We start from the raw sequence: 16,471 nt of genomic DNA, 5'->3' as shown, positions 1-16,471 counted from the left end.
TTGTAAGTTGCTTTGAATGAAAGCGTCAGCTAAATGACCAAATGTATTTAAATATGTAACTCACACAACATTCCATGGCCCCAAATCATGTGGGGACCCCCCCTGGGGGTCCTGACCCACAGGTTGAGAACCACTGCTCTAGGTGATATTTTCCCTCTTAGTGTATGTAGTGTACTATTTATGGTAGTTTGTTTTTTCTTTTCTCCACCCCCATAATATTGTTCATTGTCTGCCTACAGTGAAACATGTTAGTTAAATCTGTTGACAAAAAGTGCACTGACTTGTGTGCTGTTTGGGAACAGTTGACAATGTTTATGTAAAGTTTTTTTATCAGCTTACCTGAATATATGTGTTCTCAAGTTAGTGCTGGCCGTGTGGGAAGTTGAGAGAAGCTTCGTTTTTGGCTGACACAATAAACACATATGTTTTAGGCGTTTTTTCAGTCAAACTCATACATTTTTCCAGATAGGGCCATGGAGAGGCATTGTTGTTATTGACATCATCTTCATCAATGCCATCAGCCCTGGAAACATCGAATCCTTCTGCTATTTCGCGCGGGACTGGTTCATTCATTCATTCATGGTCTGTGTTTAGATTTTTTTTACTTCCTGGTTTGCCGAGCTGGAGTGGCATGTCCCACCCTATCCTGCCTCTGATTGGCCTACCCGTAATGTTTTGGCCTAATCGTGAGTCGTCATACTCATATCTAAACCAACCAACCAATCATAGTGGGTTTTCTCCAATAGTATCCAGCTGCAGGACAGGAGAACACGACACTCTCAGGACCGAAGACATATTTTTTTTTGTCTGTTTCTCCGGATATGTAGCGTGTAGCGTTTTGCTGACACTACGTCACTACTTGATTCGAAAACTAGCTGCGCTACAGAGACCGCTGGGGGGGGGTGTGGAGAAGTCTACTGGGGGGGGTGGAGAAGCCTACTGAGGGGAGGTGGAGAAGACTACTGAGAGGGTGGAGAAGCCTACTGAGGAGGGGGTGGAGAAGCCTACTGAGGGGGGGGGTGGAGAAGCCTACTGAGAGGGTGGAGAAGCCTACTGAGAGGGTGGAGAAGCTTATTGAGGGGAGGTGGAGAAGCCTACTGAGGGGGGGTGGAGAAGCCTACTGAGGGGGTGGAGAAGTCTACTGGGGGGGGTGGAGAAGCCTACTGAGGGGAGGTGGAGAAGACTACTGAGAGGGTGGAGAAGCCTACTGAGGAGGGGGTGGAGAAGCCTACTGAGGGGGGGGGTGGAGAAGCCTACTGAGAGGGTGGAGAAGCCTACTGAGAGGGTGGAGAAGCTTATTGAGGGGAGGTGGAGAAGCCTACTGAGGGGGGGTGGAGAAGCCTACTGAGGGGGTGGAGAAGTCTACTGAGGGGGGGTGGAGAAGTCTACTGAGTGAGACACTACCTCTGGAGAGGCCCTCTCTCTCTCTCTCTCGCTCTCTCTCTCTCTCGCTGACCCCTTGAAACACAATAACCCTAGTGTGTGCTCTCTAGTCTCTATTCTTACACAACCCCTCAGCCTCGGCTCTCTCAGACAGCTATGTGTGTGTGTGTGTGAGAGAGAGAGAGAATGCCTTCATCTCCCTCAGGTCAAATACCCCTTAACACTTTCTGCGCCAACAACGGCCGCCAGCGGTTGAGCTGGCGTTAATATTCTATTCAATGTCACAGACCTGTATGTTGCCGTTAAAAGGCATACTGGGACCCCAAGGGTGCAGTACCAGCCAGATCCGGCTAGGTGGCAGTATCGAGAGTGCAGTAAACCCTGTTCCAGATCGTGCGTTACGTTTAAATCCCTCCGGGTGCTAAATTTAGACGGAGCCGAGTAAATCGCTTCATCCGACCACTTCGAAACGCATCTGGCACACTCGATCCATAAGTTGTGCCAAATTATGTCCGGGACCAGATTGACACTAATACTGGAAATTGCGATCAGACAATTGGAATATTCTTTTTGGACTACCCCCGACCAAAGGTAAGGACTATCTGACATCAACTTCAGCTTGATCCAACAATGTTTTCATATCCATCCAGCTGATCAGCGTCTGTAGTGTTCAACACGAATGCCGTTACTGGCCATCAAAGCATAAAAAACGACCCCCCCCCCCCCCCCCCTTTCATGCATTTATGATGAAACATAATACCTATTATATACATTTGATTTGGAAATAGTAGCGTGTCCAGGCAATGAACGCCAACGCTTATAGTAGAATACACGTAGCGCCCTATAACTCGCTTTTCAGGAATTATCCCGGATCACTCCTAAACTATACTTATATTCACCATGGGATAACGCGCAAACGTATGCATGAAATGTATCTCTTTTTTGCATGTTCGACGGAAGAAAGTCACTGTCAAATAAATGACTATAGTATTGTCTCCATAGCTATAATATAGAATATAGATATAGCTCTCCAAACAAAGTGACGCACTCCTATCTTTAAAGCGTGGCATAGCTAGAACGGGACCAGGCTAATCCCTGGCGCTGAATGAGTTAAAAAACCAAACCCCCTACTCACCAGTGTACCATCTCCCTCAGGTCAAAGACCCCCCTAGCCCCCTACTCACCAGTGTACATGTCCCTCAGGTCAAAGCCCCCAACTCACCAGTGTACATGTCCCTCAGGTCAAAGCCCCCCAGCCACCAGTGTACATGTCCCTTCAGACTAGACAGGCCCCTTTGTTCTTACTTTCCTCCACTATGTGACACTTGACACCTCCGTCGCCCACTTGTTTTTCCTTGTTTCCTCTTCTCTCCCATCCCCGTTTCCTTTTCCTTACTCCTCCTTGTCCTTCTTCCTGCCTCTCTTTCCCTTGGCACCTCTTCTCTTTCCACACCGCTTTGTGTTAACCACACACACTCATACACACACACACGCATACCTTTTCCTCCATCTTCTCTCGCTCTTTTGTCACTACATTTTTGCCTCTCTCTCTCCCCCCCTCCCTTCTCCTCTTCCTGTCACAGAAGGGACCGAGCGATGGTTTGAGCTGACTCCTGTCGCAGCCATATCTGTCCACCTATTGGCCAGCGAGGGGGTGGAGCTTCAGGTGAATGAGCCAATCAGCATCTCCGTGCCTCTACCGGCCGACAGCAGCCTGAAGGAGAACGATCACATCCGTGCCTGGAGATACGACCCCCGCCTGGGTGAGTACTGTGAGGCGCACACGCACACATACATGTACATGTACATGCACACATACACACACACGCATGTACATGTACATGCACACACGCACACACGCATGTACATGCACACACACATTCTTTTTTTAATTTTGTGTGTCTCAGCAGACTCCTCTTTTTCCCCCATGAACTGCTTCCTGTCTCGAGCCTTTCAGACACTCCTGCTCTTAACCGCACATTAATCGGAGCGGTTGTACGTACGAACGCATACGTTCTGTGCCGAGTCTACCCTCCCAGCACCCTAGTTCACCCTCCCAGCACCCTAGTTTACCCTCCCAGCACCCTAGTTCATATATGTGGTCAACACACATAGACACAGTAGTAAAGAAGGCGAAACAGCGTCTCTACCACCTGAGACAGTTAAGGAAGTTCAGAGTATCGGGAAAGATACTCCAGTCCTTCTACTCAGGAGCTGTAGAGAGCATCCTGACCGGAAACATCACTGCCTGGTATGGAAACAGCACGGCACAGGACAAGAAGGCCCTACAGAGAGTGGTGCGCTCAGCCGAGCGTACCACGGGTATTGCACTACCCCCCCTGCAGGTTCTATACAACAAGAGGTGCAAATCCAGAGCCTGCAGGATAATGAAAGACCCTCACCACCCCAATAACAGCCTGTTTCAGCTGCTGAGGTCAGGCAGACGCCTGCGAACCTCAGCTACTAGGACAGAGCGGCTTAGGCTCAGCTTCTTCCCCCAGGCCATCAGAGCCATGAACAATGAACATTGAGTGCTCAGAACATTGAACTGTCCACACACAAGCACACATGAACACACACAAGACACGCACACTGTGCACGCTCACACACGAGCAGCCACTTAACACTTTAACATGAGCGGGCACACACTCATGTCGCACACACGCACACTTATGGCCAAAGGAAAGGACACTTTAAATTAGAATAACAGGAACAGTGTATTGCACTACCAAAGCTAACTAGCATGTCCCATATGCTCTGTAAATAACTATGTACAGATACCGAGATGTCACTCCATGTTACCTGCTACCTGTTACTGCACAATGTTGTTTTCTTCTTTTGATTCTATTATATGTACCACTGTATTGCACATCGTTGCGGGCAAGACCACCCGCATTTCATTGTATACCTGTATGCCGTGACAATTAAAATTCTTGACTTGACTTGACTTCACCCTCCCAGCACCCTAGTCTACCCACCCAGCACCCTAGTTTACCCTCCCAGCACCCTAGTTCACCCTCCCAGCACCCTAGTTCACCCTCCCAGCACCCTAGTCTACCCTCCCAGCACCCTAGTTTACCCTCCCAGCACCCTATTCTACCCTCCCAGCACCCTAGTCTACCCTCCCAGCACCCTAGTCTACCCTCCCAGCACCCTATTATACCCTCCCAGCACCCTAGTTCACCCTCTCAGCACCCTAGTTCACCCTCCCAGCACCCTAGTTTACCCTCCCAGCACCCTAGTTTACCCTCCCAGCACCCTAGTTCACCCTCTCAGCACCCTAGTTTAATGGCTGCTTGGTAAATGGCTGCTTTTTTATATAGCGCTTTTATCCAAAGCGCTTTACAATTTGTTACTCACATTTTTACCCATTCACTCACACATTCACACACCGACGGCGGAGGCAACCATGCAAGGTGCCAACCTGCTCATCGGGAGCAATTAGGGGTTAAGTGTCTTGCTCAAGGACACATCGACACGCTGCTCGGGAGGAGCGGGAATCGAACCGGGAACCTCCGGATTGCCAGACGACTGCTCTACCCCCCGAGCCACTGTCTACCCCCCGAGCCACTGTCGCCCCCAGTTTACCCTCCCAACACCCTAGTTTACCCTCCCAGCACCCTAGTTTACCCTCCCAGCACCCTAGTTTACCCTCCCAGCACCCTAGTTTACCCTCCCAGCACCCTAGTTCACCCTCTCAGCACCCTAGTTTACCCTCCCAACACCCTAGTTTACCCTCCCAGCACCCTAGTTTACCCTCCCAGCACCCTAGTTTACCCTCCCAGCACCCTAGTTTACCCTCCCAGCACCCTAGTTTACCCTCCCAGCACCCTAGTTTACCCTCCCAGCACCCTAGTCTACCCTCCCAGCACCCTAGTCTACCCTCCCTTGGGTCCGAACACAAGCAGATCATTGTTGGGCATATTGATTAATATAGACTAACCATGTTCCATACACAACCATATTGATTAATATAGACTAACCATATTCCATACACAACCATATTGATTAATATAGACTAACCATGTTCCATACACAACCATATTGATTAATATAGACTAACCATATTCCATACACAACCATATTGATTAATATAGACTAACCATGTTCCATACACAACAATGTTGATTAATATAGACTAACCATGTTCCATACACAACCATGTTGATTGATATAGACTAACCATGTTCCATACACAACCATGTTGATTGATATAGATAGACTAACCATGTTCCATACAGTTGGTCTTTTCCCACTGATAGTTAAATGAAAACGTATGGTTTGTGGATAGAATTATATCTGTGTGTTATCTTCATTCTCTTCAATTTCATTCCCGACCAACAAGGACAAAACACACGAGGCGTTTGGATTTGAGTCAGTTTGTGAGATTTGAGAGCCCAATATTTCTAAATAGTGACAGTGAGAGCCGAGAGCGAGACTGCAGTAAAATACATACATTTATATTAAATGTGTGCTTCTCGCTGTGTTTTAGGCTGTATGAAACGATTATTAAGTGGTCATAATTTGTTAAATATGTCTGCTTTTGCTCAATAACGCTTTGAAACTGGAGATTTTTCTAAATATCAAGTCAAGATGATATGCTGGCCACTTTGCTCCGTCGTCTGCCTGAAGATGAGAAATGCCGTTTGCAAATATTTCAAATTATGATCCGCGGATGAGGTCCCTTTTCTGCATTATGCCCTCGCTCCACCTAGGTAGAAGCACGTCTGCCATGGAGAAATTACAGGCCGTCTGCTACATGTCAGAAAAGGAAACTCTAAGCGATGCCCCGGACCCGCTTCTCAGTGCCTCGTCCCGAGTGCATGTCCGAAAGGGGCCTCTGTCTCCGAAGACGGACAAGGGTTGCAAAATTAACCAAATTTTATCTTGTTGCGTCAACACATGCACAATGGTGTACAGTCTGATCATAGCTTACAGCGATTTCCAAGAGCAAATGAATAGAATTATTCATAAAGTATTCCAGAACATAAAGAACACCAATTAATGGGCAAGTCCAATTCCAAATACAAAAGACCTCCACGTCATTATTCACATCACATGGTTTGGCCTGCAGGAAATTATAATCTGCTCTCCTTGGCTACGGAGACAAAAACACAGACGGGCTTGTGCAGCTGCTCACGGCTCCCTCTCTTGACCCAGAGGTTTTTGTTCCAATGTTCTAGGTTCTCCGTCTGTGACTCCCAGCGCTCGGGACACACCCTGCCGGGGGGCGCTGATCATTGGTTCATCGGCTGAGTCAGACATCTCCACACTATAAATCAGCCTTCTACTGTTCACTGCTGATAGGAAACCAGGAGTCGGACATCTCCACTCTATAAATCAGCCCTCTACTGTTGTTCACTGCTGATAGGAAACCAGGAGTCGGACATCTCCACTCTATAAATCAGCCCTCTACTGTTGTTCACTGCTGATAGGAAACCAGGAGTCGGACATCTCCACTCTATAAATCAGCCCTCTACTGTTGTTGACTGCTGATAGGAAACCAGGAGTCGGACATCTCCACTCTATAAATCACCCCTCTACTGTTGTTCACTGCTGATAGAAAACCAGGAGTCGGACATCTCCACTCTATAAATCACCCCTCTACTGTTCACTGCTGATAGGAAACCAGGAGTCGGACATCTCCACTCTATAAATCAGCCCTCTACTGTTGTTCACTGCTGATAGGAAACCAGGAGTCGGACATCTCCACTCTATAAATCAGCCCTCTACTGTTGTTCACTGCTGATAGGAAACCAGGAGTCGGACATCTCCACTCTATAAATCAGCCCTCTACTGTTGTTGACTGCTGATAGGAAACCAGGAGTCGGACATCTCCACTCTATAAATCAGCCCTCTACTGTTGTTGACTGCTGATAGGAAACCAGGAGTCGGACATCTCCACTCTATAAATCACCCCTCTACTGTTGTTCACTGCTGATAGAAAACCAGGAGTCGGACATCTCCACTCTATAAATCACCCCTCTACTGTTCACTGCTGATAGGAAACCAGGAGTCGGACATCTCCACTCTATAAATCACCCCTCTACTGTTGTTCACTGCTGATAGGAAACCAGGAGTCGGACATCTCCACTCTATAAATCAGCCCTCTACTGTTGTTCACTGCTGATAGGAAACCAGGAGTCAGCAGGGCCATTGAACATATTCACACGGCAGCCATGTTTTGCTCTCATTTCCTTTCCTTTCGACCCTGTTCCCACCTAGAAAGGAACCCAACCCGAGCATGATGGAAGAGCAAAATGGCCACTGTGTGAATATGGTAAATTGGGATAAATGTGTTGTGTATTCTGATTCTCTCTGCCTGACCCATGTATGGGAAAATACAGTGTTTAATTTACATGATTGTGAGGGATTGTGTGCTACTGTTATGACAGGGGTACATTAGGGTCAGCTTGACCATATAGGCTATATAATATTTCAGTACTCTTAGTCAGGCCTGCGTTTGTATGGAGAGCAGCTTAGTCGCTTGATCTGGGTCAGTGCCAAATAGGCTCGGCCAGGGCCGTTGGTTACATAAGAGCTTGGCAAGGTGACCAATCACAGATAGATGCTCTAGATAGATACTTTTATTAATCCCCTTAGGGAAATGAGGACGTCACGGTAGCATTGCAGGTAATTGATGCGAGATGTAAACAACAGATTAACCATATCTAGGGGAAAGTAGATGAAAGAGGAATACAAATAACGGGGACCCATACAAGTATATAAATATATAGATGTGGAAATAAAAATATGGTGAACAGCGATGTCTTCAGGTGTACTCGGGTGATATTGGAACACATTGTAAAATGGTGATTTTCTTTCAAATGTTTGATTCAAGCTCATGGTGAAAGATAATAAAAGTTAGAATGACAAAGAAATGTATTGGAAATACCTATTTGCGAATTTGATTGGACAGTTATAAAGCAAATTTTATATTGCTAATAAACCCAGCAGTAACTTTACTGCAGTGTCTTAGACTTTGGTTGTTTTACGTGATGCGCTGTTGTTATAATGTGTCTCTAACCTCACAAGTCACTCTGCATGACTTTGTTATTGTAGGACTCCGGTGATAACATGCTCTCCATAATGTTTGAGACCAGTTCACTTGACTGTAAATCTATCACTCTTGTGCTTGGCTGAATTCCATGACGGGCCAATCGATAACAGGAAACTATAGTCTTAGGAACAAGGACACAGTGTCATAAATGTGAAGCATTCTCATATAAATTGAATTGGTACCATGTCTGTCTCCTCAATCACCAAAGCCAATAGTAAAACACGACTCATGTCAGTAACCTAAATACTTAGCTAACGTAGATACAGTATAAACACGACTCAGAATGTCAGTAACTTACATACTTCGCTAACGAAGCTACAGTATAAGCATGACTCAGAATGTCAGTAATTTACATACTTGGCTAACATAGCTACAGTATTAAACACGACTCAGAATGTCAGTAACTTACATACTTAGCTAACGTAGCTACAGTATATAAACACGACTCAGAATGTCAGTAACTTGCATCCTTAACTAACGCAGCTACAGTATAAACACGACTCAGAATGTCAGTAACTTACATACTCAGCTAACATAGTTGCAGTATAAACACGACTCAGAATGTCAGTAACTTACATACTTAGCTAACGTAGCTACAGTATAAACACGACTCAGAATGTCAGTAACTTACATACTTGGCTAACGTAGCTACAGTATAAACACAGTTCAGAATGTCAGTAACATACATACTCAGCAAATGTAGCTACAGTATAAACACGGTTCAGTAATGTAAATACTGGTTTTGGACAGATGGAACAACGTGCTACTCTATAAACACGGCCCAGAATGTCAGTCAAATGTAATGGTGTTCAACCTAATGCTGGTTTTCTACCAGGAGTGTCCATACCGTGGTCTGTGTAACCTGTGTCGACGTTGTGTGGGAAGTGTGATTGACGTTGATGTCAACCCAATGCTTGTGGGACGCCACTAGTAGGGATGGGTACCTTTCACATTTGAACCGGTAACCTGTTAATCGATACCGGTACCCATCGGTACCTTTTTTTTCTGTACTTTAGTCTCTACAATTTTTATCTACCTACTTCAGTTGTAAAAAAAAATATATATATATATCCAAACTTAATATTTAATAAATAAATAATGTATTATTATAACTTTTATTATTTACATCTTACTGATGTAAAGCACTTTGAACTGCAATCCCCTGTATGAAAGGTGCTATACAAATAGTTATTATTATTATTTATTTAGAACAACATATATATATATATACAGTCACACACATATCTTTAAATAAATGTTATGTTTATTTAAAAAAAATATGTTTTACAAATTAACAAAAAAAGTACACATCTATATATTTAAATATAAAATAAATAAAGGTATTGTATTTTACAAAATAACAAGTATAAAACATGGGTAAACAAACCCCTCTAGTAGCAATTAACTATTCTGCTGATTAAAAAATTTGCAAATACACATCTATATATTTAAATAACAAATAAATGAAAGTATTTTACAACTGATTAAACAAACAATCTAGCAGCAATGAACTACTCTGCTGCTGATTGAGTCTAGCAGTTATTTTCGCTCCACACTCACTGTGTCCCCTGCTTTGGAGAAGACCCGCTCTGTGGTGTGTTTTGGTCTACCGAAGTCACATCCGCTACTCTTCTGTCCTGAGCATAGGGAGCTAACGTTATGTCCGACGATTAGCTAACGTTAGCTTAATAACGTTAAACGGGTTACAAATATGTGAAACTATGGAAGGAGTAAGCCGACCGCTAAAAAGAAAACCCATGCGGCAGCGCGAGCACATAACAAAAGAAATTTTCGAGAGGAGTGGAAGTTTGGAGATAGTGGTGTTTCAAGAGACTGGCTACAGTAATATGATGCTGGGCTGTAGTGATCAGTTGTTCCGTGTGGCGCAAGTATGTAAAAAAGAAAAACAAACAACACGTTTGTCATCTGTAGTAAATAAATGAAGCTGGAATCCATTTGTGACCATGAACAGAGCCAGTGTCCCATTGGCTGCATGTCTGTGTCCCGGATTCAATCGGAGCCTCTCCTCTAAAGATGCTCTGTGGCTAGGCTAACAGCCATGTCAGACAGAGCCGATGTGGAAACTGAGCTACACTTTCTAACAACCTGCCCACTGTACCAAGATATCAGAGGCATATACTCCCCAGTCCCCATGAATTGAAAACACCCAAAGAGAGTTTGAAAACATGTATTGTGCCGTTGACATTAACGTGCGGTTTCGTTTTGCGGTAAACAAAACGTGACATCATCAGATTTTTTTGCATTGCACCGAAAATTAGCACCGTTGGATCTCACGTGAATAGGGGGCAGAGTGGCTAACTGTGAGTGATTGACATTGCCGATCCTAGAGGTGATTCGCAGCAAAAAATGTGAGAAGCTCTTGCTCCCAATCTACATAAACTATTATCTTAATAGGAGGTCTTTCAAAGAGGCTGATAGTAGCACACATACAGCGTTGTAGCCCATGCACAACCTGAACTGCAGAGTATTTCCACAGCAGCCATCTCTGGGCCCCTCTTCTGGGTAGGCCTTGCGTATCCTAGCAACATCTCCCAAATAAATAACAACAGAATAGCTAGGCGTCTAATTGAGTTTCTCCAGTGAGCAGTTAGCTAAGCGTGTGTGTGTGTGTGCACGCACATGCACATGCACGTGTGTGCATGCACATGCACGTGTGTGAGTTGTAAGTGTGAAGAGACTTGGAGAGGGAAACTTTGAAATCTTTCCAGCACCTGTTCCTACAAATATACCAGGCTGACAATGGTTCCCTCACAAATAAGCCAGTGTTGGGACTTGTTGTTGTTGACAAGAGCTGCACATGGAGAGAGAGAAGGACACACACACACACAAACCTGTTATTCTTGTTTTTAACTGTCGACCTCCTTTGTCTACTTTGATTTGTCTTGTGAACATGGGGCCAAATGATGTCACCAGGGCCGGATTAACGACCGGGCCGTCCGGGCCGCGGCCCGTGGGCTTCTAGTGACGAGGGGCCTCCAAATTCATTTCTTTTGGGAGCCCCTCGTCACTAGAGGCCCCACATTTTTTTTATTTATTTTTTTACTTTAACACTTTAACTGCCGGGAAACGCTTTACAGCGGCATTCCCGGCCATGCTCAAGTTGCCGAAGGACGCTTTACAGCGTCTTTAATATCAATATTTCAAAAATCTGTGATCGGATTCATATTTCCCCTCCGCTGGCCTGAGATCCACCAGGAGGACCCACTGAGCTCTCTGGCGGTTCAGGAGCGCCATCTGGTGGCCGATCGGCGCAATCGCCAAACAGGAAGTGCTGTGGCGGTTGTGCTGGTCGGCCATATTACTTCCGGGCACTCGGTTTGGCTCCGGCACTCTGGCTTGTCACAATATATAGCGATCCATTGCCAATAACTCGATAAACAACATGATTTGGACGTATATAGTATTATACAAGCTGGAAATGGTTCATCAGGATAAACATCCCATAATCGAAAACGGTCTACACCACGCTGATCGTCCAACGGCGCAAGGAAGATCCGGTAAGATTCAGCGTTATTTTTGAACGTGTTCCATATAAACTGTTATGATGAACATATGATCCACACTAGATGAATGATATAACGCTGCCCACGGAATTATAAACGATCCCCCGCCCATCCGGTCATCATCAGATCATACGTAGATCATTCTAGAAGTACGTCCAATTGAAATTTTTTATATCGCCCCGATTGCCATAAAACTGTATTGCATCATCAATATAATGCATTTGGGGCTATATATCACGTTCTGGAGAAAGCTGCAGAAAGAGATGAAAACATACTTATACATTAGACCAGGGGTAGGCAACCCTAGGCACGCGTGCCTGCATAGGCACGTGGGGGCATTTGCATAGGCACAGGGGGCAGCATAATTTTTTTTTTCTTTTTTTTTTTTTGCTTTGAAATATTATAGTGAAATATTTTGCACTGTTGTCGCATTTATCTTGCTGAAATCCTCCCACAGGTTCTTTTTACTACCATATATTTAATTGAGACCCTTTATTTGTTTATTATTTCAATTTAGCTGGAAATACATTGCTACATCATTCAGTAACATTTGCAGAGCCTTATAACAAAAACATTATTACGGTCAACATTGTGACCAGTGGGATTAATCAACAAATTGTATTATTTATTTTTCTATTTCATTGAACATTGCACATGTTAAAAGCAATTTTTTTACTCAAAATGTGAGTATTACCAAGTCAACTTGTGTTCTTAAAACAATGACAATAAACATAGTTGTATTAGGTTGAAATAATGTGGTTGTGTACTTATTTTTCTGTTAACTTATTATGGATTGAAAACTGAAAACCTTAATGCACAGTAACTGAACTCAATATTTTTAAGTTCTGGTAACTTATTATTATATTTTTTTTACAGTGTAGTCTTGCGATCAATCAAAACTTATTTACACGATATACCTCACATTCACCCTCCATTCACATCCTGGTGTTCTCCTGGTGTTCTCCATTAGGCCTGTAGGTGGAGCTATGACAGCACACGTACAGTACACACACCAATGGTGTGTGATGTGTCCAAAAATGAATGGGCAAATGTGAGTGAAATGGTCGCACTGTATGCAGCTGTTTGTCTGCATTGCATTCCCCCCCACCCCCCCAACTCAGATTTAGGGTTGATACAACCATCATAATAATATTGTTAATAATAACAATAACAATAATGATGTAATAATGTAAAAAATATTATTAAAAAGACCTGATTATGAGAAAAAGAATTACGATGCATGGAATATTGTTGAGGCACACTAGTTACAACTATATTTCAAACAGGCACTCCATGTCAAAAAGGTTGCTGACCCCTGCATTAGACCATACTTTGGTATGAATATGTGAATGAAAAAGTTTAACGTTGCTACACAATGAACAATACATATAGGACTTTGAATGGGCCCTAATAATGGCAATGTAGCAATAGAATTAAAAAAGTTATAGCCATGCAAAGAAGGGGTACTTCTCCATAGACAAATAGAGCTGGCAATCTATGGTATATCATGAATTTAACCCATGGCAAGTGTTAATTTTTTTGGAGGCCCCTCGTCACTAGAGGCCTTTTGGAGGCCCCTCGTCACAAGAGGCCCCAAATTATTATTATTATTTTTTTACTTTTATTTTATTTTTTTTGGAGGCCCCTCGTCACTAGAGGCCCCACATATTTGTTTATTTTTTTTTACTTTAATTTTTAATTTTTTTGGAGGCCCCTCGTCACTAGAGGCCCCACATTTTATTTTTTTATTTATTTTTCTTATTTTGGAGATCGATGTCATACTGTGACACTGAAATGAAAACATTTCATTAACTAAAATATTTAGTCAACAAAAATATTTCACCAACTAAAATATACAGTACGTCACACCCTGCCGTCTGCAAGTGGCTAATCTTGAGTATTTTTTCTCCTCTTCATAAGAGTTTGAGGTTTTCCGTTTGAGGTAAAAACAGCAATAAAAAGTCAACTTGCATCTCCACATCCCAGCCCCGACGCCTGAATACTTTTACCTAGGGGTGGACGGTATGGTCTAAAATTTATATCACGGTATAATTTGAAGCATAGACGGTAACGGTATATATCACGGTATCATCGTTTTTGATAAAAAACATTTTTATTTTATTTTATATAATTTTTTTTTTATAAAATATATATATTATATAATTAGACTTGTACTTGTATTATCTGCGAGACATCGCCACCACGCAACAAGCTCCACTGTCTGTGTGTACTCTAGTAGCCTCCAGCTACGGCCAGGATTCTCCGGAGCTGCACCTGGACCTATACTCGAGTAGCCTCGAGTAGAGCTACGGCCAGGATTCTCCGGCGCTGCACCTGGACCCTATTGTATTGGTATAATGTTACTTAACTGTGCTCAGCAAGCCCTCAGCTCGAATACGCATCGAATCAGTGTTATAAGACATTGATATCAGGAGCTATCTGTAGCTACTGCTAGCCGGATATATAACGTTAATACAACGCCTCAGTGAATTATTTAGTTCAATGGGACATTTCGTTTTGAACAGTGAACTAACTTGCGTTAACGTGAGCTAACAGCTAACAGGTAGCACACACGTCTCTACTAGACTTTGTGGAGCGTTTGTTGATGTCAGGAGCTATCGGTAGCTGGCCGACTAGATACCGTTCGGTTAGACAATGCCTCATCATGTATTAAACTAAAAGTGAATAGTTGACTGGGTCATTTTGTAACGGTAGCTAAGCTAACGTTAGCTCAGGGAGACGCCGCCGTCCTTCCGTGTCCCGTCCCACTAGACTACTAGACCCGTGTTTACATGCGTGCGGTAGGGGCTGGCACGCCCACTGCGCGAAGCCTCCTAAATAACTTTTTCCAGTACGCACGTATCTATTATCTATGACTAATTCTATCTATTTTTAGGGGCAAATGCGAGTGAAATAGTCGCGCTGTGGTTACATGACGTCATTGCTATTTTAGAGCTGCACTACCGGTTACACGGTATAGTCAAAATCCATACCGTAGAGCAAATTCATACCGTTTATACCGTCCACCCCTACTTTTACCAATGGATTTCCAGTTCCGCGTTCGCGTTCTGCGCTCTGATTGGCCACTGACGTTTCTGGTAGCGCCAATCGTGTGACGCCTCTTTCTTTCACCGGTTAAGCTTAGGCACTCTTTCGAAGTTGGTTATGGTTAGAGTTTGTCTTAGAGCAGGGCGATAGAACACCAGCCCTGATTCCATACTCTAACCTTAACCAACTTCGAAAGAGTCGCCTAATAAACGTCAGTGGCCAATCGGATCGCAGAACGCGAACGCGGAACTGGAAATCTGTTGGTAAAAGAATAGACACAGCCCCGACACGAATAAGGCAGATTGGGATCATTATTCATGACAGACAGCAGAGACCCGCCGGTGCTGATAGCGGATATCATCGAGCTCCCCCTAGTGACTAGGGGGCGTTATTTCTAAACCTAGCCGCATTTCTGGCAGACGTTCTCTGATTGGCCACTGACATGTTTGCCCAATCGCCTGACGAGCTGTGTCTTTGCCCATGTCCGCGTCGAACAGCCTGCAAACTACCTGGCGTTCTATCGCCATGCTCTAAGACAAACTCTAACCTTAACCAACTTCTGTACACTGTACAACTGTACAAGCAAAACTGTACATTGGAATATTGACAAAACCATACTTGGTCATTTACTGTACATTGGAGGGGGTTGTGTTAGGACATTTACAGGGGCCAGTTTCGAATTGCAGTCTCCCGTAGGTGTTCTTTGAGAGTGTTTTTGAAAGTGGGTAGTGATTCACATTCCTTTACAGCTTTGGGTAGGGCGTTCCACATTGATGTGGCAAAATTCGAAACGTGTTTAGTCCCTTGTTTGAGCCGAATCTGGGTTTAACATGATTTGTGGAGCTCCCTCTGGTGTTGTGATTGTGGTATTCACTGACCTTTGGGAAGTATTTTGACATGTACATGGGTACCTTGTAGTGTAGTGTAGTGTATCTTGTAGACCAGGCCCATTGCAAGTTGCTGTACTCTGTCGTCTACTCTAAGCCATCCTAGGTTGTCAAAGTGGGCAGGGGTGATCAAAGTCCTTTTAGCTTGGCCCTCAGAGCCCACCACTTCTAAATATTCTATATATTTTTTAAAGTGACATATAAAAACGCCACTGTGCGTGCGTGCACGTGTATGTGTGTGTGGTAGGGATGTGCATCTCCATCACTGAGGCCGATGCGATGCGCATCTCGATACGGTGCCAACGATACGATACATTAACGATACATTTGAAGCACCGGGCGATGCGATACGATTCACCCCCTGTTGAGATACGATACGATTCGATACGATTTGATTCAACATAATGCGATTCGGGGCGATACGATGCGATTCAACACGATGCAAAATAATGATAAAATGTTATGGTATGACAGAGGATTTGGTTGTATTTCTTATATGCAGCTTATATTATTATTAAAAATAAAAGAATCTACTGTACGACAATTTATATAAAAATTGGGTGCCTAAG

General features: G+C 44.0%; 1 protein-coding gene across 1 annotated transcript in view; it reads left to right on the top strand.

Annotated features, from left to right (window-relative positions):
* The window catches only part of fam171a1 (family with sequence similarity 171 member A1), a 109,183-nt gene that overhangs the window by 60,476 nt on the left and 32,236 nt on the right, over positions 1 to 16,471 (top strand). Inside the window, exon 5 of the mRNA XM_084337024.1 lies at positions 2,967 to 3,146. Within this exon, the coding sequence (XP_084193150.1) occupies positions 2,967 to 3,146 (180 nt within the window). The remainder of the gene's footprint in view (positions 1 to 2,966; positions 3,147 to 16,471) is intronic.

The sequence above is a fragment of the Notolepis coatsorum genome (genome assembly GCF_963971535.1).
Source record: "Notolepis coatsorum genome assembly, chromosome: 19".
NCBI classification, from domain to species: Eukaryota; Metazoa; Chordata; class Actinopteri; order Aulopiformes; family Paralepididae; genus Notolepis; species Notolepis coatsorum.
This window is presented reverse-complemented; position numbering and strand designations above follow the sequence as displayed.